Here is a 24,242-nt window from a genome sequence, read left to right on the forward strand (position 1 = left end):
CAGATTGATTGGTCATGTAATTTAGAACTAGGTTTCAAATTAAAACATTAAAAATTCACGGTCCACTTTTACCCGCATTGTGCAAGGTTATTTAAAGAAAAGAACACTCGAATGCCTCACACGAGCATAGTTGCAGATTAGCAGGAGCCAAGGATTTGGGACCACAGAGTGTGCGTGTGTTGGGGCACTTGTACAGTATAACCAACTGAAACTGAATATCTTGCCAGTTATTCACTTGTAGTTGTTTTCAGTATACAGGACACTATCTGCACTGGTCTCACCGTGCGATTGCAACAGCTTCCAATGACTCTGCAATAGAGTTTTGGCCAAATTAGTATTATTGTTAGCTTCTCACATAGATGGTGTCAAACTGAGCCCATTCCAAAGGAATTTGGGATACGGGCCAGTCATACATTTTAATGGACTGCAAAAAAAATTGCTGAATTACCTTTGTCGACACAATAATGTTCAATGGCTTAACAGAATATAAAACAAACACTTGACCATTTTAGTTTAATAATATTTTCAAACCCGAGTATGTCTCAACAATTATATCCCATCAGTAGGAGCTCAACGACACAAAAATCTCAGGGTAATTGCACAACTGTAAAGGATAACTTTTATTCAGCATATTTAACAAAAAGCAAAATTATATATTTTAATTGTAAAAATAATATTAGTATGATTAAAACTAGGTGCTTAGAGCAACCATTGTTGCCAAACACCAGCAAGCATCATAAAAGCTTTATATTTTGTACAAGACAGACATAGTTTTCTTCAAATGTTTTAAATAAGGATGCAATGTTAAATGTAGAATGACTGTATCATGTATTCTTATTAAATAGTCACCACAAAGTAAAAATAGTTGTGGAATCGTAGCGGGGCAGTAAATCACATAATTGTTAAATTGTAAGTTAATGGTATTCTTACACATATTCCCCACTATTGTCAGCCTGGTTCAGGAGCACTCTCGCCTCCAAGTCAGAAGGTTATGGGCTCAACCCAAGTCCCATGTCGGGACTTGAAATCACATTATCTAAGATGACACTCCAATGCAGTTCTGGAGGTGTGTTCCATTGTTGGAGTTGCCGTCCTTCGGATGAGAATGTAACTGAGGTCCCTTCAGCCCATTCAGGTGGATGTTAAAGATCCTTTGGCACTATTCGAAAAGATAAGGGAATTTCTCCTCGTGTCCCGGCCAACAACCCCAAATAAAGTTGGTCACTCACTTCATGGCTGTTTATGGGACACTGCAATTGGCTGCCGTGTTTACCCACAAATACACAGTCACTCTACTTCACAAGGACATACTCCCGATGTGAACGGTGCTATACCAAATGCAAGGGTTATTATTATTATTATTGTTAATTTGGTCAATTTCACAACTTCAATGCCTGCAATTGTTTTGTGCAATTATTTGTCTTTGCTCTGTAGCAGAAATGTTGCAATCACAAGCCTTAAACTGTTGCACTTTGAACAGATATTAACAGAACATTTATCTAACAAGCAAACAATTTTTGAAGGACTCTTTCCAAGCTGAGGTATTTACCTTTTCTATGAGACCCTTTGGAATGAGTGGCTGATCCTAGAAAAGTTTTGCAAATAAGGGCAAAAGAATGTGAGAAAAGAAAATCAAACGAGAGACTGTAACTATTAAAGTACTGAATGCTCTCGAGTTACTAATGGAATCTCAATATCAAGTTCTCTGAAAACTTCTAATGCTACAGAATTATACAAACAGCAAACCGTTTCTTACACCCATAATATTCATCGAATATACTAATATATAGTATTCTTGTTAAATATTTCATGGACAAAATGTAATCTTCAAAGAGGTAAACCCATTTAAAGCTTGTGTTTTCTTTTTCCATTCACACTCCCAAACTGTCAAACATATTTTTCCCCACATTTTGCAAGCATGCAATGTAATTATGTATTTAATGTCCCAACAACACATTTTGTATTGCTTTCTTTGTTTCCTTCCTCCAATGACCTGTTAAAAAGGTAAATTTGATGAGTACATGTAAACAATGTGCTCAGGTAACATCCGCTTCCATTCTGAACCTCATTCCTCCCACCTTGCAAAAACTCTGCTTGCAACATGTTTGTTCAGAACTAGGGGGCACCAATGCTTTACTTTGAAGGCAATGTATTCTTGCAATAAACACAATGGGATTGAAAAACACTCATTAGGGATAAGCCAGTACAAATGGTACTTCATAACTTGGACTGCAAAATCAATCTCCTCCGGCTGGTCAAATCGAGCAGAGAGATCAGCTCTGACCCAAGATCACCTTGGACCCAAGTTCTTACTTCTTACTTGATCCGAGCCCAGTGTGAATGCACAAGGCATTCCCTGGAATTTGGGTATTGTGAAAGCATGAGATCATATGGACTGAAAGGCCTTCTTCATTTAAACTACTCTTGTGATCTCACTTCTCATCAAAGGCACATTTTCTTACATGAGGCACTATTTTCTGTCAAGCTCTTCTTCAACCCCATTGTTGAAACTTTGTGTTTTAACCACATTTTGTACAAAATTTAGTAAATTAAACATAATATCAATTTTATTTGTGCCAACGTTTAATCAAAGATCCGTGTAACCACTATAGTACATCTTCTACCTTCTCTTGGCAGAAAAATAATCCAACGTTCAAAGTTGACTCTCTATGCAAGAAAATTATTTTTAGAAGGTTTGCAACAGGTTGATTATTACACTTGCAAATAAATGTGTTAAGTTTCTACCACACGGGGGTCAATTCAATAATCAGACAATGAATGAATTTGGATTTGTGTTTCACAGCCCCTACCTCCCACCTCACTGTTCTATGACAGACACATTCCTATTTGAAATGCCAAAATGGATCTAAATAAATTTTAGTTTTGCAGTTGGCATCCATTTGGATACTTGGTTAAAAAAACACTTCTTAACTGTTATCTTAAAATTCAGCCAGCACTGCATCCGCCAAAAGTTCCAGATTCTTTGGAGAGTTTCTTATCCATCTTTGGTCAAACAATATTTCTTTAGCTCACTATATCTGACTATAACTAAATGCCACCACTCAGTATACAGAAAAAAAGTTTAACTTGTCTCTTTTGAGGATAAATTATGCTCCAGTTAGGACTTATTTCTCATGCGACTTCATTTAGCAAAGTTTTAAAAATTCCTTGAAACTCATGCTGTTCTGATGGTACTTTGAAGTAATTTAACTCATAGGCCAGGATTCTATCCGTCTCTACACTTAATGCTGGTACACAGGTGTAGCGACACACTGTATTCAGTTAAGAAAAGTAAGCAAAGACAGTTTGATTTGCCTTTAGTTCTTAGAGGAGCTAGAGTTATTCTAGTTGGACATGTGTTGCGCAAACTTACCATGACATTAATTTAATTAATTGTCAATAGGGTCAGAGGGGATTCATTGTAAATTTCATACTGAATTTGAACTGTTTTGTGCCGTGGATTGAGCCATCAGACTGCATGGAGATTTCCCAAAGTAATTTCACATAGGAATATTAAAACTACATTGAAAGGATTTGGTCTGTGTTTGATTCCCAGAGTATGCAATTTCAGTCTCAATTTTCTATCTATTTCCATACACCACCTACATTGATCTAGTTTGTAATTTTTACAACCAATAATTTGCCCTTGGAAAGAAAACGTAAAATTGTAGCAAACACAAAGACTGCCAAACTGCAGCAACTATAACCTTGTGATCGTATCATAGTCTTCTTTTGTGTAATTTCTTAATTATCTCTGGATATTATTTATTTTCTACTATTGTTGAGCATGTTTCTTGCTCATTGACTTTCAGGATATTTCCATTCTACCTTCACCCCTCATTATTCATAGCATCATATAGCACAGAAGGAGGCCATGCTTGTCACCATCACAATACTATACATGGGCATAAGTGTGCCACCAGCTTTCTCACTCCAGCCATAGAAAGAACAACCAGCAGGAACTAAGCACAAAAAGGCAATTGGGACAAACAACCAGGCACCCTTCAAATAGCTGAGCACTCAAGGCACATATTACAGTGGTTTGTGGTGCACTGTAATAAACAGATATTTCACATTAGAACTGATTTTCACTGCTTGGCAAATGAGGGATTCCTTTAACCCGATGGCCTTCAGTAACTTATTTTTGGCTTCAAAAAAATTATTATGGTATTGAAACAACATACATTTGATACAAGATCTCAGAAATATTTTTTTAAGAGTTACTGGAAAATGTCATCTTTATAAACAGCAAATATGGAGAACAAGTGAGGATCAGAACAGATTACGTTTCACTGTTTCTGAAAACAAAGACACATACCTATGACTTCCAAAATGCTGCTCTTGCAAAGGAAAAAAAAGGTGACAATGAGTCACTTACATATTCTGATAAATGGTTAACATATGATATCGAGGAGACACTATTTTTATACAAATGTATAATGCGACATATTGGGGACTCTGAGCACTTTAAGCATTTCAATTTCTGAAAGACTTAATAGACACTGGGCTCATTTTTGAGCGGCTTAAGTTATCAACCCATGAGCAAACTATGTGGGTGCAGAAGCAGTGACGTAAAGGTGAAACACTGTAAAATGCAAAGATCTGGGCACAATACATACACAATGCTAGACATAAGCTTCCTAATTTAATGAAAGTAACTGGCAGAGGCTGACACTGAGCCAGGCGGAGAGGGAGGTGACGTAAGCACCATCCCTATTTAGGTAGGATTTGAAAGTGGGGAGGGAGGGGGCAAGGCAGACGGATTGAGGGAGATTGTTCCAGATAAGGGCTAGGACTGTCTCAACGTCAGACAAGACATCCCAAAAAGCTGCTTGTTCTGCCTATATGTAAAGAGTAGCATTAACTCAGTAACCTTCTGTACTGCTTCTGTATTGCTGGTACAGCTGTGTCTAATCTTGACAGGATAGTAATTATTCAAGTCATATTTATCATACAATATGAGGAGCCACTCAGACGGGAGCGGAGTCAGGAGAGCGCGGGTGGGGGGTGTGGGGTGGGGGGGGAGGTAAGTGAGGGGAGGGGGCGCGAATCAGGGACAATAACAACAACAACAACGGCCTGGCAGCCCCTGGCACTGCCATGCCGGCCAGGACCTGCGAGGCTGAGCCTGAGGGCTGATGCCGTCCCACTGATCGCTCGCACCCGCTCTCTGCGTACGCGTTTTGGCTGCCGCCCTGACCCGAGCCTCCCCCTCCCACCCCCCTTTATCTGCTACTCCCCCTTCTGTCCTTCTCTCCCACCGCCCTCCCCGCCTTCTCTCTCTCCTCGACCCCATCACCACTTCCTTCTGCTCCAGTCTGGGCATCCTCCACCGGGCCCATCATAGCTCCCGGCACTGGCTGTCCCAGAGCAGCAACCCCAAGTGTCCAATCATTCATTCCCTCTGCTCAAATCGCCTCCTTAAGGCAAACACAACTACCCCCTCCCTCATATGTTCCCTCCCCAACTCTCCACTGCACCCCCCCGTCCAAACCAGCATGGCGGCCTTCATTTCCAAAGCCCCCCTTGGTCTAACTCCTTTGGCTGCTTCCCCTCTTCGAGCACCTCACCCTCTTCCACCCCTCTCTCCCATTGAAAATCCTCCTCATCTACTGCCCCACTAAGCCCCCCGGCTTCTTCCACACAAACATCTCTACTCTCCTCTCCTCCCTGTCCCTCTGCTCCGAGCGCCTGCTCATAATAGGCAATTTTAACCTCCACCTAAACTCCCCTTGCACTACTTCTGCCAACTTCACTGCCCTCCTCTCTTCCCTAAACCTCACCCTTCATATATATTCACCTACCCACAACCGTGGTCATGCCCTTGACCTCGTGTTATCACCCTTGATATCGGCCTTGACATTTCCGACCTCAGCATAGTGGACAAAGCCATCTGGGACCACTTCTTCATCTACTTCTCCTCTCACATCCCTCTCTCCTCCACCAAGCCCTCAACCATCCTCTACCGCCCTTGGAAAGGGCTACCCCTGAGACCCTCACATCATCAAACATCCTGTCCCTCTGGCCTTCCATCCGCAGAGACCCTGAAGCAGCCATCCAGCTGCTCCATGATTGCTCTCCTCCAGCTTCAACTCCCTCGTCCCCCTGAAATCCAGGACCATCTCCAAACCCACCCGATTCCCCTGGTACAACAACCATCACCGCCGCCTAAAAAACGAAACCTGGCCTCTCAAGCGCAGATGGCGGAAAACTGGCCTGACAATCCACCACCAACTGTGGCTCGAGCATCTCCACAGCTACCGCCATTTTTTGACACGTGCAAAAACGGCTTTCTATTCCAACATCATCTTGGAGGCTAAACACAACCCTAAAATCCTTTTTTCCCCAACACCCACTACCTCCTCCGTGCACCCCCCCTCAGGCCTCCTCAATCTTCAAATCAAATGCCAAGTGCAAGGAGGTTATGGACTTCTTTTCATCTAAAGTTCACAACATCCTCTTGGCAGCCTCATCCACCTGCCTCTTGTCACCCACCACCATGCCCTCTCTGTCACCCTCACCCTCCCCATCATCTGCTCCTTCCACCACCCCCATCCTACATTCCTTCCTCCCCATCTCTCCCTCCTCCTTCTCACCCAACATCACCTCCATGAAACCCACCACTTGCTGCCTCGACCCCCTCCTCACCAACTTGCTGGTCACACAGCTCCCTCTCCTCTGCCCACTACTGGCTGATGTCATCAAATAGTCCCTCTCCTCCGGATCAGTCCCTGCGCCCCTCAAAACTGCTGTCATCACTCCTCTCCTCAAGAAACCTTCCCTAGATCCCTCAAACCATAGCCACTACCGCCCCATTTCTAACCTGCCCTTCCTCGCAAAAGTCCTAGAACGTGTTGTTGCCAATCAACTTTGCGCACACCTCTCCACCAACTCCCTCTTCGACCTCTCCAATCCGGTTTCCGCCTGCCCACAGCACAGAGACTGCGCTTGTGAAACTCACAAACGACATCCTCTCTATCTGTGACCAGGGCTCCCTCTGCCTCCTTGTCCTCCTGGACCTCTCTGCCATATACGACACAGTCGATCACGCCATCCTCCTCCACCGCCTTTCCTCCGCCATCCACTTCAGTGGGACCGCACTCGCCTGGTTCGAGTCCTACCTCACAAACCACCAGCAATACATCTGCATAAACGGCTTCTCTTCCCGCTCTCACTCGGTCACTCGGTCCCCAAGGATCCATCCTTGGTCCCTTCCTCTTTTTGATCTACATGCCCCTCTTGGGGATGTCATCTGCAGACATGGGGTACATTTCCACATGTATGCGGACGACACCCAACTCTATTTTTCCACCTCTCTTTGCGACCCCCAGTCCCCTGATGTTCTGTCAGTCTGCCTGTCAGACCTCAGGAGCTGGATGAGTTCAAATTTCCTTCAGCAGAACGTTGACAAGATGGAAGCCATACTCTTTGGCTCTCGTCAACGTCTAAAATCTCACGGTTCTCATCTCCTCCACCTACCCGACCTCCCCCTAAAACTCTCCGAACCCGTACGCAACCTAGGCATCAGGTTTGACTCCTAATTATCCTTTCTCCCCCACATCCGGTCCCTCACCAGCTCTGCTTTCTTCCACCTCCGACGCATTGCCCGTCTCCGCCAGTACCTCTCTCCGAAAGCCGCTGAAACCCTGGGTCCATGCCTTTGTCACCTCTCGGCTGGACTATTCTAACATCCTCCTCGCCGGTCTCCCATCCACTACCATCCATAAAATCCAGATCATTCAAAACTCTGCCGCCCGCATTCTCACCAGCACCAAACTCCGCTCCCTGATCACCCCAGTCCTTGCCAGACTGCATTGGCTGCCTATCCCAGAGAGGATCGACTTCAAGATCCTCACCCTTGTATTCAAATCCCTCACTCCTCTGCAGCCTCTACCTCTCTGACCTCCTCTCTCCTCAAAACAGTACCCGTTGCCTTCGTTTCTCCGGGTCTGGCCTCCTCCTCGTCCCCCGAGTCCTCTGCTCCACCCTCGGCGTCCGTGCCTTCAACCACTATGCCCCGATGCTCTGGAATTCCCTTCCTCACTCCCTTCGACTCACTCCCTCTCTTCCTATTTTCAGGTCCCTGCTGAAGACCTTTCTCTTCGACCGTGCCTTTGGTCATCTTCCTCTCCCTCCCCTGGCTCGGCCCCGGGATCCGTTACTGTGAAGCGCTCTGAGACGCCATCTGGCGTGGAGAACTCTATATAAATCCAAGTTGTTGTTTATGGGTGGGGGGGTGATGGGGTCATGGAGCCTGGTGCAGGAGAGAACATAAGCTGCAGAGTTCTGAATGATCTTCAGTTTGTAGAAGGAAGAGTTGGGAAAGCCGACAAACAGGGAGTTGGCATATTGAAGCCTGAATGTAACAAATACATTCATGATATGTTCTTAAAAAATAAGTGAATAGGTTCTCCAAAATATTATGTTTTACCGCTTTTCTCCTTCCTCTGTTGAAGGTGAAGACTTTTGCTGAAATCATAGCTTTTTACACTGTCTCACCCAAGTGGTTACTGTTTGTGTGTGTGAGCCTAGATATCGAGTGTGAGCAGGCAACTCAGCATCTCAGTTAGTTCTCTTCTAGCCCGATGTTCACACGTGTTCTAGCAGTGTTCACTGGAAGCCTGGGATGAATTTTGCACCTTCCATGCACACAACAGCTAAGACTGGCTGTTGCATTCCTACTGTTCCTCTGGCTGAGATCAGCCATTTCAGGATCTTTTGGTCAGTATAGTTTATTCAGCTCAAAGGCCAATTGAAAAGCCTGGGTTTTTGGACATTTAAAAAAATTCAAATGTATTTAGTGATTATGATGGAAATTATCTGCCCATCAAGCCCATGTGGAATTTTCAAAGAAATTTTTGAACATTGCACCAAAACCATTACAAGTGCGCACTAATAAAAGGGGCATGTCATCTTGATATGGAGCAAAGGGGATAAACTACTGGGGAAACAGTTGGAGCTCAGGAATCATAGAATTATATAGCACAGAAGGAGGTCATTCGGCCCATCGTGTCTGTGCCAGCTCCTTTAAAAGAGCTATCCAAATCAATCCCACTCCCCCGCTCTTTCCCCACAGCCCTGCAAACTTGTCCTCCCCAAGGAAATAGCCAAGATGTTGCCAAACTACCAATTTATCAGAATGTTTTTTTCAAACTAGCCTTGAAGTGTTGGAACAGCAGAATTTTCAAAATGAAGAGCTTGAGTTAATAAACATTCACGGGACATTCATGAATACTGCTAAATGGTTAGGCTAGTCTGAGTAAGAATATTTGTGAAAGCAAGATGAGGTATGCATAACATTATGTCAAAGATGTTTACAAATTCTGTTCATAAAACGTTGCAAGATGATATAACCCCTTTGAAGAAATGGAACATTTTTTTTCAAACTGACCAATATTAATTGTTTACGTTTCCAGTTACTGTGTTAGCAGACACAAAGAAAACCAAAAGCAGAACTGTCCAACATACCTTTTTTGGATTTTCCTGCAGTTGGATAGAGAAAAGATGCACAATTAGTCAAACAGTATAACTACATATATGGTTAGATAAGGTAGTGGGGAAATGTTGGCAATGTTTTAAGCCTGGTATTGTGGTGATTTACACCAGTGTAAATGACTGCTAGGTGGTAGTGTACTGCTTCTCGAAGTGGCATTTTCATTTCAGACTGGATTGCCAAGATCTCTGATATTTCTGAAGCAGAGGGGAGTGTTACTGTGAATTGTAGGCACTAGAGTAGCTTAAGTTCGAGAGCAACCTCATCATAACACTGTTCTCTGGGTCCATTAGCTCAAATAAGTGAAGCGGATCATTGGGTCACCGCTGCCATCATTTCCTGCACACAAGCTTCCTGCAAATGGCACTTCCTGTGTGAAGTGGTCAGTAGTGCAAGCACAATGAGCAGAAAGTGACATTAATGTGACATTACATCGGTCTTTTTTTTATATGCAGAATGGCAGCTAATTAGCATCAGAAACTTGATGTTCCGTGCTTCTGTTTAGCACAAGTCCAAAAGACACCAGTGAAATTGGGCTACACCAGGTAAGGGGTGGGAGAATGAAAACTTTTATGAAATATGTTCATCCAATATTTAGTTTCCATGATTGATCTAGCAAGGAGGGTCATAATCCATACATGCACCAGACAAAAAAATATCTGAACAGCCTGGAGGATTGCTCAATCTCCGATATATTATTTTATGGCTGGATGAGTGTGCATTTTACTCCCCCAATGGAATAACCCTGGAAAGCCATTCTAGGTGCTTCAGTTTATAATTACGCTTACCTCTGCCTCAAGAATAACAAAGGTCGTGGCGATTCAGGTGTGAAAGAGATTATTCTTGTTAGTGGGGGGAGGGGGCGCGGGGAAGGTAAGCGAGGTCTCCTTGGAGCTGAACTGGCTCCAAAGTGATGTGCTAGGCAGTGGAATGTCAGAATCCTGCCAGCCCTCTTTGGCAGTCTTGAAAATCCAGTTCCTGAGGCAGGTGCAGGTCCTCTGGTGCGGGATGGATGGAAGACCAGCCAGCTTGGCTCGTTGTCAGGGCTTGGAGCGGCAGCCAGTCACTGGGGACAGAGATTCTTCTCACTTGGCTCCTGTTAACCCTGCAAGCCAAAACCCTGGCAAGTCGGGTGGTCCTAGCTGGACAAGCAGCAGAAAGCCTGCCAGATTCCTTATGAATCAAGAAACTTAGCGGCTGTTTATACTGGCAAAAATTAACAGAATGCCCGGCTTAAGACATCACAAACTTAATCCCAGTGGCTCATGTAATAATAACCTTTTTAAATCAGAAAATGCATTACTAGTTTTCAAATATAAGAGGTGCATTTGAAAAATATTGTAACATATAAAATCCATAAAACTTTAAAGCACTTTATAGCGAGGTGACATTGACATTAAAGATCACATGACTGGTAATATCATTGCGCAAGGGCACCGAAAATCTGACCTGCTCCCTTTTAAGCCACACATGTATTGCAACAGTTTTTTTTGTTGTTCCGTGGTAACAAGAAATGTACCATAAAAGATATGACCTTCCTAAAGGAATCTAAAGACTAAAACCTTCTCTTTTTGCTTCTCTTTTTTTTTCTATAATGTGTGCAGCAAGATCATCATTTGTGGTACGTACCTTTTTGTCCCTGATGCCTCCTGTTTTCTGAGTCTTTCCCAACAGCAGTCATGTTGTGAACAAGCATGCTACCACAGCTGTTGCTCTGCACCAATGGTAAATGAGCCTGTATGAAAACAAGACATCTCGATGACATCTCATGTAAAATCAATCATTTTGTCACATCACTATCTGATCTCATCCTTCCAGAATACCCACCCTATCATCTGTCCATTACAGCATCAAACAGTTTCGTGACCTGTGTAGTAACCTTCGAATGCCTCCACTGCCTTGCCTCATCCTACCTCTGCGATTTCACTCCCCCACCCACCACCCTGCACTCCACCACTTTGGCCTGCTTCATGCCTCCGCCCACACTGCCCCACTGTCGGCAGGTGACAACTCTCTCTGAAACTGTCTTGCAAAATCCCACCGCACCCGCTCCCTCCTTGCTTCCAATACCCACTAAAAAGCAATGATCTTTGACTGGGCCTTCGGGCACCTTTCCCGTATCTCCTTCCCAATTCAGGCACTTACTTGGTCTTTGTAAAGCTCTTTGAAACGTTTTCCTACACGAAAGGCACTACAAAAGCCCAAATTATTTTTGTTTAGTTGTCAATAAATTCAATTGACAAGATCACAAGGTATCTTAGGCAACAGATTGCCAGAATGGTTTGTTTGACAATAATCTATCCATCCTTAAGACTGACCTTGGAAGTAACATTGCGACCAAGTGTTGCACTGTTAAACTGGGATGAAATGGCCAAGCTGTTTTTCTTCCTGGGAATAGTGTCACTCAGGTACAGTCCCTCCTTTTGATGTTTCTTTCTTTCTTCCTGGATTCGGAAGTTCTTTAGACAAACAAAAATACTAAATTAATACCTTGAACAAGGAATCCTACTTATAAAGTGAACACTGGTGTTGGTATTGTAAAAACGAAACACAACAGCTTGAAACTGTGAACTCTTTCCAAAATTAAAATTACATAAAATGGTTTGGTATAGAACTGCATTGACCCCATTCTGATTAAAGAGAAGTAATAATAGTCATAATGGAGTCCTCTTCTCCATCATCAAAGCAATAAAAATAGAAATAACAATATATTTGAAAATATTCACAAGGAATAATAATATTCATAATAATGCTTACAGTTGGCATAGGATTTAATGACTTTGAAACATCCCAAATAGCTTCACAACAATTACCGATGTAATGTAAAGTGTAATGACTATATTTATAGACAAACACAGCAGCCAATTTGTGCACAGAAGAGAAACTGAGAACAGGGTGAGGATTTTTCGAAAGCATTGGACACATTTGAACTTGAAATTAAAATAAAGATATTCACCATAAAACAATGTACTGCAATATAAATATAAGACAAGATGATTTCTGTATCCCAGCTGATTGTTTTAGAAATGTGTTATGTGATGCTGGAATCCTGCATTTGTCAACATCAAAAGGTTATGTCACCACTTGCACACCAGCAATGTAATAAAGCAGTGTGTTGACAGATTGTAAATAACCAGGTTTTGGAATTTGCACAAAAGTTGCTTGTGTAGTATCAACAGGTAAAGGGCTCCACTTTAAATAATATCTTACTGAAGATTTTTAATCAGTTTTGAAACTGTTGTCCATGTGTTCACTTTTAATTTCAATTGGTGAATCTGACTCTATCTAAAATAGTGAGTTCAAACAATAGGATTTCTGCTACTCTATATATGGATAAATATCTCATTCATCACCTGAACTTCTGTTCATTGTAAAGAAAAACATAATTATGGCTGGCTGGTGTTCTTATGCTATTCCCATATAAACTAGGATTCCTAGAATTCAGATTAAAAAAAAATTCCCCAAAAATTTCCCAAAAAGTTTGAATTGGGAACAGAAATGGTAAAACTGCTAAACTCTGATTGACTTTTTTTTTGACTAATTCCAAGCAGTTTAATATGTGTTCCCAGAAGTTAAAATGACTTAGCGAGTTGTGTACTAAATTAATATTCTTGGTTAGCAATGAGATTGAGGAGTGTAGAGCAGATACAGGTACAGGCCTGAAGAGTGTCTGACAGATAAAGATATTGGTATTTCAATGCAATATCGAACAAATGCTGTTTTCTCGGCTGCTGATCGAGAAAAAATAACAAGAATGAAGTTCTTCTCCATAATACTATTTTCTATACTTATACACTCTAGATGCTTAATATAGGTGGGACTAAGCATGCTAACACATTACCTGATGTCGTCTGCTATGTTTTTTAGCTGGAAGAGGAGGAGGAGGAGGAGGAGGAGGAAGAGGAGGAGGAAGAGGAGCAGGAGGAGGGGTTTCCGGCAGAGGAGCAGCATCTACATAAGTTGCCATGACTTCAGGCCAATGTACAGTTGGTGGTTTAGGCACAGGACGGGAAGAGGGAGGAGAGGAGGCCCCAGTGTCAAGGCAGGGAGGTGATGACCTAGAATGCTAAATATCAATGAAATCATGAAAGACTGAAAACCAAGAAAATAGGGGACAATTTCACAATGTTTTGTCTGGCTCTCTCTCAAGTCAGTCCTTCTTTATTCTGTGACAACTGGGAAGCTGTCTATAAATTATAATTGAACAAAAACGATTGAGAAAAGCATCTGCATAAAAGCGGGCAAGAAGATTTGGGTAAAAACACACTCATGCTCAAAAAATATTTCCACTTCGAAAACTCATAACACATGCAAATCAACATGCTTTTATAAAAAAAATCCCAGACCTAGTTCATATATTTATACCCTAAAAATCAGACGAGGAGGTTTACCAGTTTACTGTATTATCTGGAAGACCAAAAACACACAATTTATAGGAATTTACCTTTTAAGATAACGTGCAAACTCTTCACTATTGCTGTACTCTGGTGGACTTTCTGTGTTATGAGACATCTGTATTTGTCCTAAACACCAGTCAACAGCATCTTGAACACACATGCAGAAGATTGGGCAGAGTACGCACGTGTTTGTGAAAGATTGTATGCACAAGTAAGATTTGAGAGCACGTGCAAATAAAAGCTCGAGTCTGCAAGAGAGAAAGTGCGAGTGAGCATGCAGGGGATAAGGCTTTGTGCTTATGGAAGAGCACGATTGTGCAACTATGTGCGTGTGACAAAAGTGCACTAAAGAAAATCTATTGGCGCATAAATAAATCCATTATGTTGAACATTGCTTGCCTAATTCATTCAATTTATGAGGAACAAAAAAAACATAAATCCGATGTCATCAAGCCGTATTCTTTGGAACAAACCCATTATTTCACTGTTGCCACGATTTCACTATTCCCCATTGTGTTTCCTCACTCTGTGACATGTCATGTAACTTGGCAAAAGCGAAGGTATAGCTGAATCAAACCATTCACATAAACCAACCTCATCATCATGTGTCTTGATCATCTGGTCAGGTATTGTAGATTCACCAACAGGTTCAGGGGATATAGTAGCAGAATCAGTGGGGCAACTATTCTTTGAACTACTATAGAACTCATTAATTTGGCTAACAGTGACATAATCCTGGAAAGAGGAATTAAGTGGTATGAAGTGAAAAGAGAAAAGCACACAAAGTAGAGGGTTGTGATTAATGGAGATGTGGCTGACACAACATCAGAACAATGGAGCAACTTCAGCAACTTCTTACATGCTTTTGATGTTTGATAATGGTACAGGTAACAGGATGACATAATATGGGTAAATTCAATCACACAATGGAAAATAATTCATCATCAAGAAAAATAATGGCAAATGCACTCATATTTTAATCTGTAAAAACAGATTACGTGCAATCCCGGGAAGAGATTCTTCAAATAATATTATTATCCACATCCAGCGAATAAGTCTTCCACCCAAAATTCAACCTCTTCACAATAGATTCAGACTAATGATTTCACAAGTTGAGAATCTTAAACCTAATAGCTATCTCTCATATTATAACAGAAGTATTAGACATCTTCCCATTGTTTTTTATCTGAAGGCTATTCCAAAAACTATGCAGATAATCTATTTTAGAAATAGATTTACAGGTAATCTCAGAGGCTCTAGAATTCATCTAGACTGATGCATCAGAAAGATCACCCAGACAAAGACCAAACATAACTCATTATTGATAGTTCATCATTTTCAAATAGATCTTGACAAGATTGGGGCCGGCCAAGGTTTGAATTTATGATTGAAGAATATGAAAGTGGGACAATTATAACAATTTATGAGGATGTTACGTTGAGGATGGTCTGAAATGCCTGCTGATATTTTCTTTGAAAAATTGCAGAAATTTATTCACAAGTTTGATGAAAAACCTTTCTAGTAAGGATATTCCTTTAGGCAGCATACTACAGTATCATGTGTCAATACATTTAACTCTTCATTGCTCCTGTAGTTTCACTGTATAATCAAGACTGATTCGGGGCAAGTGCTTTCCTGGAATTAATGAATGCACATCATTTATTAAACTAGATAGATGTGAACGGTTTAGCTGATTGGAATAGAAGGTGGCACTGTACAGAACTGAACACGATCACTCTGGTCTGAGTACAGATGAATGATGGATGTTTTGACTGGTAGATGAGATGTAAATCCAAATTAGCAACTTTCTGCTTGAGATCATCTTAGTTGGCCCAGCATTAAAACTGAACCCTTTATGGAAGTAACACTGCAATTTCCACCTGCTGCAAGGGATTGAAACGGCTTGTAAAATTATAAACAGATCTGAAAAGGAATTTCAATTTGTTCTGTGTGAGTTAACATTAATTCAGAAATAAAACATAAACTGCATCATAATTTACTATTGAAACTATGCATTAGGTAGGAGATTAGAAACCCACAAAATGCAGGTTAATAATAATAATCCTTGCATTTGATATAGCATTTTCACATCTTCTAGACGTCTCAAAGTGCTTCACAGAATATACTGTAAAGTAAATTGTATATTTTGTGGGCCAAACCCAGCAACCAATTGCGCGCAGCATTTACCAGTCGTGGATTGAGTGACCAAATTATTATTGTTTTTTTTAAGGATTATTATCCCCGGAAAAGAGATCCACCAATTACTAACAACTAGGTTCCTACTGTCTGCTAGGTAAACAGAGGCGTGTGGTGAAGGAAACTTGCCCAACATTTTGAGCTGCCAGGAATTAAACCCAGGTCTCTTGAATGTGAGGCAACTGCTCTAACCACTGCGCTACAGGACTCCATATTAGTAATCATTAGTATTTAAATGACCAGAAAATTTATTTTGATCAGAGGCATTTACTTTAACATAGTAAGGAGATTACATATAATGTTGCACTCAGATAGATTGTGGAAACTAGTTTGCACATCATTCATTAAACCAGGTCTGTTCAGCCCACATTTATAATGATGTTTATTAATAAACATTCATCTACTCCTGGTAATTTTGAAGAGAGGTTGTTTTTGTAAACTTAAAAGCTAAACTAGAATCATCTTCACGAATATAATAGCTACACATCTGCCAATGGTCCAGACATGTGGTCCTGATATCAGCTAGCACTGGAGATGTTGAGAGGGTGAAGCTTTGTAATGAAGCATCATGCTTCAATACCAGCCTATGTTACTCAGTCACTGGATAAAATATTTTATATTAAACAGAAGCTTCTGAAGTAAAGGCCGATAGCAGATTATGTTCTTTTTTTAAAAAATACTTCAGACCATGACCGATTGGAAGTCTGAACTTGGTAAGGTACCTTATTTTTTTAAAAAAAAGTACAAACAAGTTGATGTAAAGATAATTTAAAGTTGTTTATTTAAAGACAATTGAATCAGATTTGCTGTTAATGGATAGTTATTACATTGAATGGATTTGGGGTAGGACGGTCCCCATGCCAATGGTGCTCTCAAGACGGGCTGTCCCCATCCCAATGGCACACTCAATGGTGAAGTACAAGGGCCAGAGTGCATGGTATCAGATTCCAGGTTTTTGATTGCACTCTGCTACTTCATAACTTTTCAGTTTTTGTTGACAAAAAAGCCAGTATCCCACTAACTGGCCGTCAAAGCCTACCTACCATCATCAGTCACTGAGAATGGTAAAGCCGAGGGGTGGGAAGGGAGACGAGGGAGGGGAAGGGAGATGAGGGAGGGGAAAGGAGACAAGGGAGGGGAAAGGAGATGAGGGAGGGGGAAACACAGGGGGAGAAAGAGAAGGGGAGATCTGCCTCCAGCCCATTCAATACTGCAAAATACTGGTTAGAGCAGATTGAGGAAAACTCCTGTTTATAACTAACAAATTAAACCAGGGCTGCTCTTTGATCTGCAGCCAGTTCAAAGTTTCCCAACAATACAGCGAGTCCTGAGGTAGATCAAAGGGCTGAACACCAACCGCAGAAGATGGGGAATTGACTTCAGATGTTGACATTTATAGGTCATGTTCACTGCCAAGTAGGGCTCAGAAAACGCTGCTGGAAAATACCATTTCCCAGAGAAAGCAGTTTTACAGATTTTGATAAACCCCAAAACACCTCGTCTGCTTTGCTATTTTTGTCGACATTGTTCTACCTCCTCCCCCCACACATTATCCCCAACATCTGATGTTATGAATCACATTCCCTCTCTTTTATACCAATAGTTATATCTTCAAAACATCTTAGAAATAACATCCTCCGTCAACTTGCTGGGAAGCAAATGTTTTTATGTTGGTAAATAAATAATACTGTACTAAGGATGAAAGTTGGTTCACCTTCTGGATCAATGGTGCTGAAACCCCGGATATGATGTGTATTTTTTTTGTATTTAACATAGTGTCTAATGTCAAAACATCTCAAAGAGCTTCACAGGTGAGTGTTGTCAAACAAGACAATTTGCTCACGGCAAGGTTCCACAAAATAGCTCTGAAGTAAATGTCCAATTTATCTGGAGGATCATTGACCAGGTCATTGGTAAAAATCTACTCTTTTGGAATAATTTCATAGGCTCTTTATCATCCACCTGAACAGGCAAAGGGACCTCATTTATGGGTTCAAGTTCCATGTTTCACGCTTAAGCTTTCAATCCAGTTCAATTCTGTGGAAAACTGTACTGTTGAAGGTGCCATCTTTCACATGAGACATTAAACTGCCTGCCTTTTCAGGTCAATGTTAAAGATTCTATGGTACTATTTGAAAAGAGAAGGAAGTTTTTCTTGTGTCCTGGCCAAAACATTTTTCAAATAAACTTGGTCATTCACTTCATGGCTATTTGTGGAATAGTGCTATGTTCAAATTGGCTGCCAAGTTTGCTTACAAAGTACATAGTCACTACAACCTACAGTAAATTCTGCAAAGCACCTCAAGGTGTTTTAACAATGTGATAATGCGCCATATCGAATGTAAGGATTATTATTCAGCAAACATTTGCTAGATGAAGCACACCGTGGGTCCTTGACCTCCAGAATCCTTAATGTTGGGAGTATCAGGAGAGTCCTTAATACAGGACAGCAGTGCAAATGTTTTATGAATCTCAATATTGATCATACAACACATTTTTATGGCCTAACTTGGGCCCACATTGCAGCTTTAACAATAAAAGGATATAACTTACCTCCTTAAGTATATTTGAATTGATGGGAAGCCCTCTTCCTCCTGTTGTATCACAATACGTCTTCTCCAGATAAAGAAGATTTTCTTTTTCCTGGGTAGACATAACAGGATACTGAATCATCTTTTTAAGCAAATATTCTTCCAAAATATTCTTAATGATTTAATTATGCCTCAGGCCAAGAAAGAATTTGAAACTGATTCCGGTCTTATTCCAAATCAATAGAAGACCACTTAGTTTATTAAAATGGACATAATTTTCAAACTTGTTTCAGTAATCAATGATACTTGCTTTTGGAAGTTCCCAAATGGCTATCCGCATTTGCATGTAAGCTATTCTGAATCATTTTATACTGCAATTGTTCATGCTATTTACAATATCCTCACAAGAGCATGCAGGTAAGGAAACTGAAAATAACTAGTCATTTTATTTCAGTTTATTTATATTTTACAATTTTCTCTCCTCTCCTGAATGTAATGGTGATTGCTGGCCCTTCAATACCATAGCAAAGTGTGTATTCATTATTCACGACTTAAACATTGAGTGTTAAAAGATTTTTTCATGTCAGGTATGCTACAGTTGAGATCAAAACCAGTTTTCACATGACATGTTTGCACTTTACAGTAATTATCGCTTGATAGATAGCAAGTGGGGATCTTTAACTAATTTATGTTCCACAACTTAGCCAAGACCAATTGTACTGCCTCCATCACTCCTACTTCTAAAGAATAGAGGGATTAAGGATATGGGATAGGGCGGGTAAATGGAATTAGGTTAGAAGATCAGCCATGATCTTATCAAATGGCGGGGCAGGCTCAAGGGGCCAAATGGCCTACTCCTGCATCTTATGGTAACTCTGCAAGGCTGGTCCTAGCTGGGGGAGGCAGCGGGAAAGCTTGTGACATCTAAACAACATGATAAGGCGCTATATCAAATGCAAGGATTATTATTATTATTATTCCGTGCAAAATCCCATGAAAAACAAAGTCGTTTAGGTAGTCCAGGAAAAGAAGTGCTTGCATCGAATATAATGACTTAGTGAAAGGGAAGCTGAGAACTGGCAAAATGTATCAGGAATGGTCAGGTCAGCCTACGCAGGGAATTTAACCACTGACCGCAAGCATGCTAATAAAGCATTCTATCCTAATCACAGTCTAGATCACTGGCAATGTTAACGAATAAAGAGTTCAGAGCATTCAGCAGTATAATTCTCACTGTGAGAACTAATTGTTCTCTCTTTGAATGGTTCAGATCGTACCTCTCACACCGTCTCCACTTCATCTCCACAAACGGCTTCTCCTCTAGCCCCCGCACTGTCTCGTGCAGCATTCCTCAAGGCTCTGTCCTTGGTCCCCTCCACTTCAATATCTATATGCTCCCTCTTGGTGACATCATCCGCAGACATGGGGTCAACTTCCACATGTATGCGGATGACACCCAACTCTATCTCTCTGCCTCCACCCTCGACTCCAGGACCACTGCTGTGCTGACAGAATGTCTGTCAGACATCAAGTCCTGGATGAGAGCTAACTTTCTTCAGTTGAATGTTAACAAGACCGAAGCTCTCCTGATTGGATCCCGTCAGCACTTCCACACCTCAGGTGCTGACAGCATTAGCACTCAAGTATGCACCCTCCACTCACTGAAGCCATTTCAGAACCTCGGCATTTTGTTTGACCCTCAACTATCCTTTCTACCCCACATCGTGCGATGACCCGCTCTGCCTTCCCCCACCTCCGCAACATCGCCTGGCTGCGCCACTCTCTCAAACCATAAGACGCCAAAACCCTCACACACGCATTCATAACATCCAGGCTTGACTATGCAAACTCCATGCTTGTCGGCCTCCCCAACTCCTCCCTCCATAGGCTGCAGATCATCCACAACTCTGCAGCTCATGTCTTCTCCCACACCAGGCTCCGCGACCCTATCACCCCCATCCTCGCCCGACTCCACTGGCTTCCCATCACACAAAGGATACAATTCAAGATCCTGATTCTCACCTTCAAAGCACTCCATGACCTTGTTCCCCTCTGCTTCTGCGACCTCCTAACCCCCTACCAATCTGCCCGCTCCCTTCGCTCAGCGGGTTCCGGCCTGCTTTACATCCCCTAACTCACCCGCCCCACCATTTGATATGCAGGCTTTCAGCCACTCTGTCCCCACCCTCTGGAACTCCATCCGGCAGTCCCTCGGCCCCTCCCTTGCCTCCTTGTGACCCGCCTCAAAACTCTCCTCTTCGACCGTGCTTTCGATCACTCTCCTTTTCCCCCTTGCCCGCCGCCCTTCCCGATCCCGACCCCCAGCTCGGGTCCGAAACACTGATTATCCAGTGGCTTAGGACATCTTCCTGATGTGAAAGACGCCATACAAATGTAATTTTGTTGTTGTTGTTCACTTGGAGCGCGTCCTTAAAGCATGGGAGAAGTGGATTGAAAATACATAGAAATGCATAGAAAATGCATCCTAGCAGCATGATGTAAATATAGGCTCAATGGGACATCAAGTCTATGGGGGGTGGGGAAGGGAAGGAGAGAGAGCCTGAACTTTAAGTGCCAATACATTAAACTTGTGCTTCCTTCCACAAACATTCGGCGTTCTCCTTTCTGAAACAGCTGGAATGGGTGATTGGAAGAGTGTCATTGAGAGGGTGCAAGTCAGAGGGACCGAGAATAGAGTTCTAGAGAGCAAATGCCAAGCAGCTGAAAGCCCGCTGCCAACAATGGGGCTGCAAGAGCGGGGGATGTGGAGTAGGCCAGTTTTGGCCGAGCGAAGGGAGCAGCCAGGATGATAAGGGTGAAGGAGGTATCAGAGGTTGAGTGGGACGAGACCATGGAGGGATTTAAACATGAACGAAGATCTTAAACTTGATCCATTGGGGGATGGGAATCCAGTGGAACCAAGCTTGAATGGGGATGTTAGGCTCACAGAGCCTGGATATTATTTATCTGAGGACACAAAAGTCCTCACATGTTTTTGCCAAGGCTATTATTTTGAGTTCACTGCTGTTCTATTACAGCTGAAAGTTTATAATTTTCAGCTTCATGAGTGACATTGTGAGTACTATCGCTTAATTTTAATGTCTGAAAGCTGGGACGGTTGAAACAGCAGTAATATGTCTTCATATCTGAAACTGAATCAGGTATACAAAATAATTCACATGATAGGTGCCTGGGCTAAGTCAACATGAGATGGTTATTTTTACACTCCAGCCAAGACTTCTTCCACATTGCCATGTGAGTCAAACAGGCTATTTAAAAACAGAGTTTTTGATCAATGTTTTTTAATTAGTGTATATTTAGATGGTTCATTTTGTACAGGGCCAGGAGGAGAATCACAGAGGAGAATCTCTGTGTTGATTTTTTTCAACAAACGTCATTAAATGGCAAAAAACAAAAACAGAAGTCGCTAGGAACACTCTGCAGGTCAGGCAGCATCTATGGAGAAAGAAAAGTGAGTGAACGTTTCGGGTCCATGACCTTTCGTCAGAACTGGGGCATGTTGAGTGGGAGAGGCTTTTTAGGGCTAACAGAGAGGGGGGAGATAGGGGCAAGGAAGATGAAGGAGAAAATGGAATAGAGGACAGGGGGTGATGGGTTAAAGAGGTATTAATGATGCAAAACAAAGGGGAGGATTGCAACATAGCAGGGGAATAGAGGTGTTAATAATTTGTTTTGTATCATTACAACAACAACAACTTGGATTTATATAGCGCCCTCCATGCCGGACGGCGTCTCAGAGAGTTTCGCAGTAATGGATCCCGGGGCCGAGCCAGAGGGAGGGGGGAGGGGGAAGGTGACCAAAGGAACGGTCGAAAAGAAAGGTCTTCAGCAGAGATCTGAAAATAGGAAGAGAGAGAGCGAGGCGAAGGGAGCGAGGAAGGGAGTTCCAGAGTCTTGGGGTATAGTGGCTGAAGGCACGGCCACCGAGGGTGGAGCGGAGGACTCGGGGGACAAGGAGGAGGCCAGACCCGGAGGAACGAAGACATCAGACACTGTTTTGAGGAGAGAGGAGGTCAGAGAGGTAGGGGGTGCAGAGGAGGGAGGAATTTGAAGACAAGGGTGAGGATCTTGAAGTCGATCCTCTCTGGGACAAGCAGCCAGTGCAGTCTGGCAAGGACTGGGGTAATCGGGGAGCGGAGTTTGGTGCAGGTGAGAATGTGTGCGGCAGAGTTTTGAATAATCTGGATTTTATGGATGGTAGTGGATGGGAGACCGGCGAGGAGGGCGTTAGAATAGTCCAGCCGAGAGATGACAAAGGCATGGACCAGAGTTTCAGCGGCTTTTGGAGAGAGATATTGGCGGAGACGGGTGATGCATCGGAGGTGGAAGTAAGCGGAGCTGGTGAGGGACCGGATGTGGGGGAGGAAGGATAATTGGGGGTCGAACCTGATGCCTAGGTTGCGTACGGGTTCGGAGAGTTTTAGGGGGAGATCGGGTAGGTGGAGGAGGCGAGAACGTTGAGATTTTAGACGTTGACGATAGCCAAAGAGTATGACTTCCGTCTTGTCGACATTCAGCTGAAGGAAATTTGCGCTCCTTCTGCTCCTGAGGTCTGACAGGCAGGCTGACAGAACATCAGGGGACTGGGGGTCGCAAAGAGAGGTGGAAGTGTATCCCATTTCTGCGGATGACATCCCCAAGAGGGAGCATGTAGATCAGAAAAAGGAGGGGGCCAAGGATGGATTCTTGGGGTACCCCGCAGGTGACCGGGTGAGAGCGGGAAGAAAAGCTGTTTATGCAGATGTACTGCTGGCGGTTTCTGAGGTAGGACTCGAACCAGGCGAGTGCGATCCCACTGAGGTGGATGACGGAGGAAAGGCAGTGGAGGAGGATGGCGTAATCGACTGTGTCGAACATGGTGGAGAGGTCCAGGAGGACAAAGAGGCAGAGGGAGCCCTGGTCACAGATAGAGAGGATGTCGATGGGTAACACCTCTTTCACCCATCACTTTCCTGTCTCCATAGATGCTGCCCGACCTGCTGAGTGTTCCCAGCAAGTTCTGTTTTTGTTTTCAGGTTTCCAGCATCTGAGTATTTTGTGTTTTGTCATTAAGTAGCAGTTTTTTTGGGCTGTTTGGAGGAAACACATTATTCCCAGTATGCAAGTGTGTAAATCGTTTGGCCTACGGGAACAATTCCTGTGTTAAAGATCAGAGTGGCAGACACATGGAAAATAATCCGCTTTGTCTTTTCATCATGTACTGCGATCACAGTGAAATCAACATTGATGCCAAAGCTCCATCATCAGATTGTGAGCACAATTGCGCTTAGAACTGTTTGGTTTCTTTCTTCCTTGGGGGAAAAGAATCAAGCAAAGTTTAGCTCCATATAATTCTCCTTTCTTTGTAACTACTCACCCTGTGTAACATCACTAGTAAATTGTTCTTCTCTTTCAAAAACTGTTCACGTTCCAGCTCAGCTTGCTGCACGATCTGATTGACCTGGTTTTTGAACAAGGTGAGTTTCTTCTGTTGAAGAGAAACACCATACTTATTAAAACCATGTTAGCAACTACTAGTGATTTGGCTTATGAACAGTCTACAATTAGCAAGTAAATGAGATGCCAAACAGAGCTCCGCGGGTGAAATTTTTCGTTCTACACTAT

At 42.6% G+C, this 24,242-nt stretch overlaps 1 protein-coding gene across 3 annotated transcripts in view; it reads right to left on the bottom strand.

The window, feature by feature from the left end:
* Nucleotides 1-24,242, bottom strand: part of phldb2b (pleckstrin homology-like domain, family B, member 2b) — a 101,222-nt gene that overhangs the window by 10,435 nt on the left and 66,545 nt on the right. For 2 of the 3 annotated variants that reach the window (XM_007908717.2, XM_007908714.2), the window contains 4 exons: nt 23,995-24,105; nt 18,640-18,729; nt 11,812-11,952; nt 11,123-11,228 (listed from right to left, as the gene is read on the bottom strand). In XM_007908717.2, the coding sequence (XP_007906908.2) occupies nt 11,123-11,228; nt 11,812-11,952; nt 18,640-18,729; nt 23,995-24,105 (448 nt within the window). Of the gene's footprint in view, nt 1-1,549; nt 1,586-9,468; nt 9,484-11,122; nt 11,229-11,811; nt 11,953-18,639; nt 18,730-23,994; nt 24,106-24,242 lie in introns of all 3 variants that reach the window. The other variant, XM_007908713.2, reaches the window with a different exon arrangement.

This window comes from Callorhinchus milii, unplaced genomic scaffold (assembly GCF_018977255.1).
Source record: "Callorhinchus milii isolate IMCB2004 unplaced genomic scaffold, IMCB_Cmil_1.0 Scaffold4, whole genome shotgun sequence".
Taxonomy (NCBI): Eukaryota; Metazoa; Chordata; class Chondrichthyes; order Chimaeriformes; family Callorhinchidae; genus Callorhinchus; species Callorhinchus milii.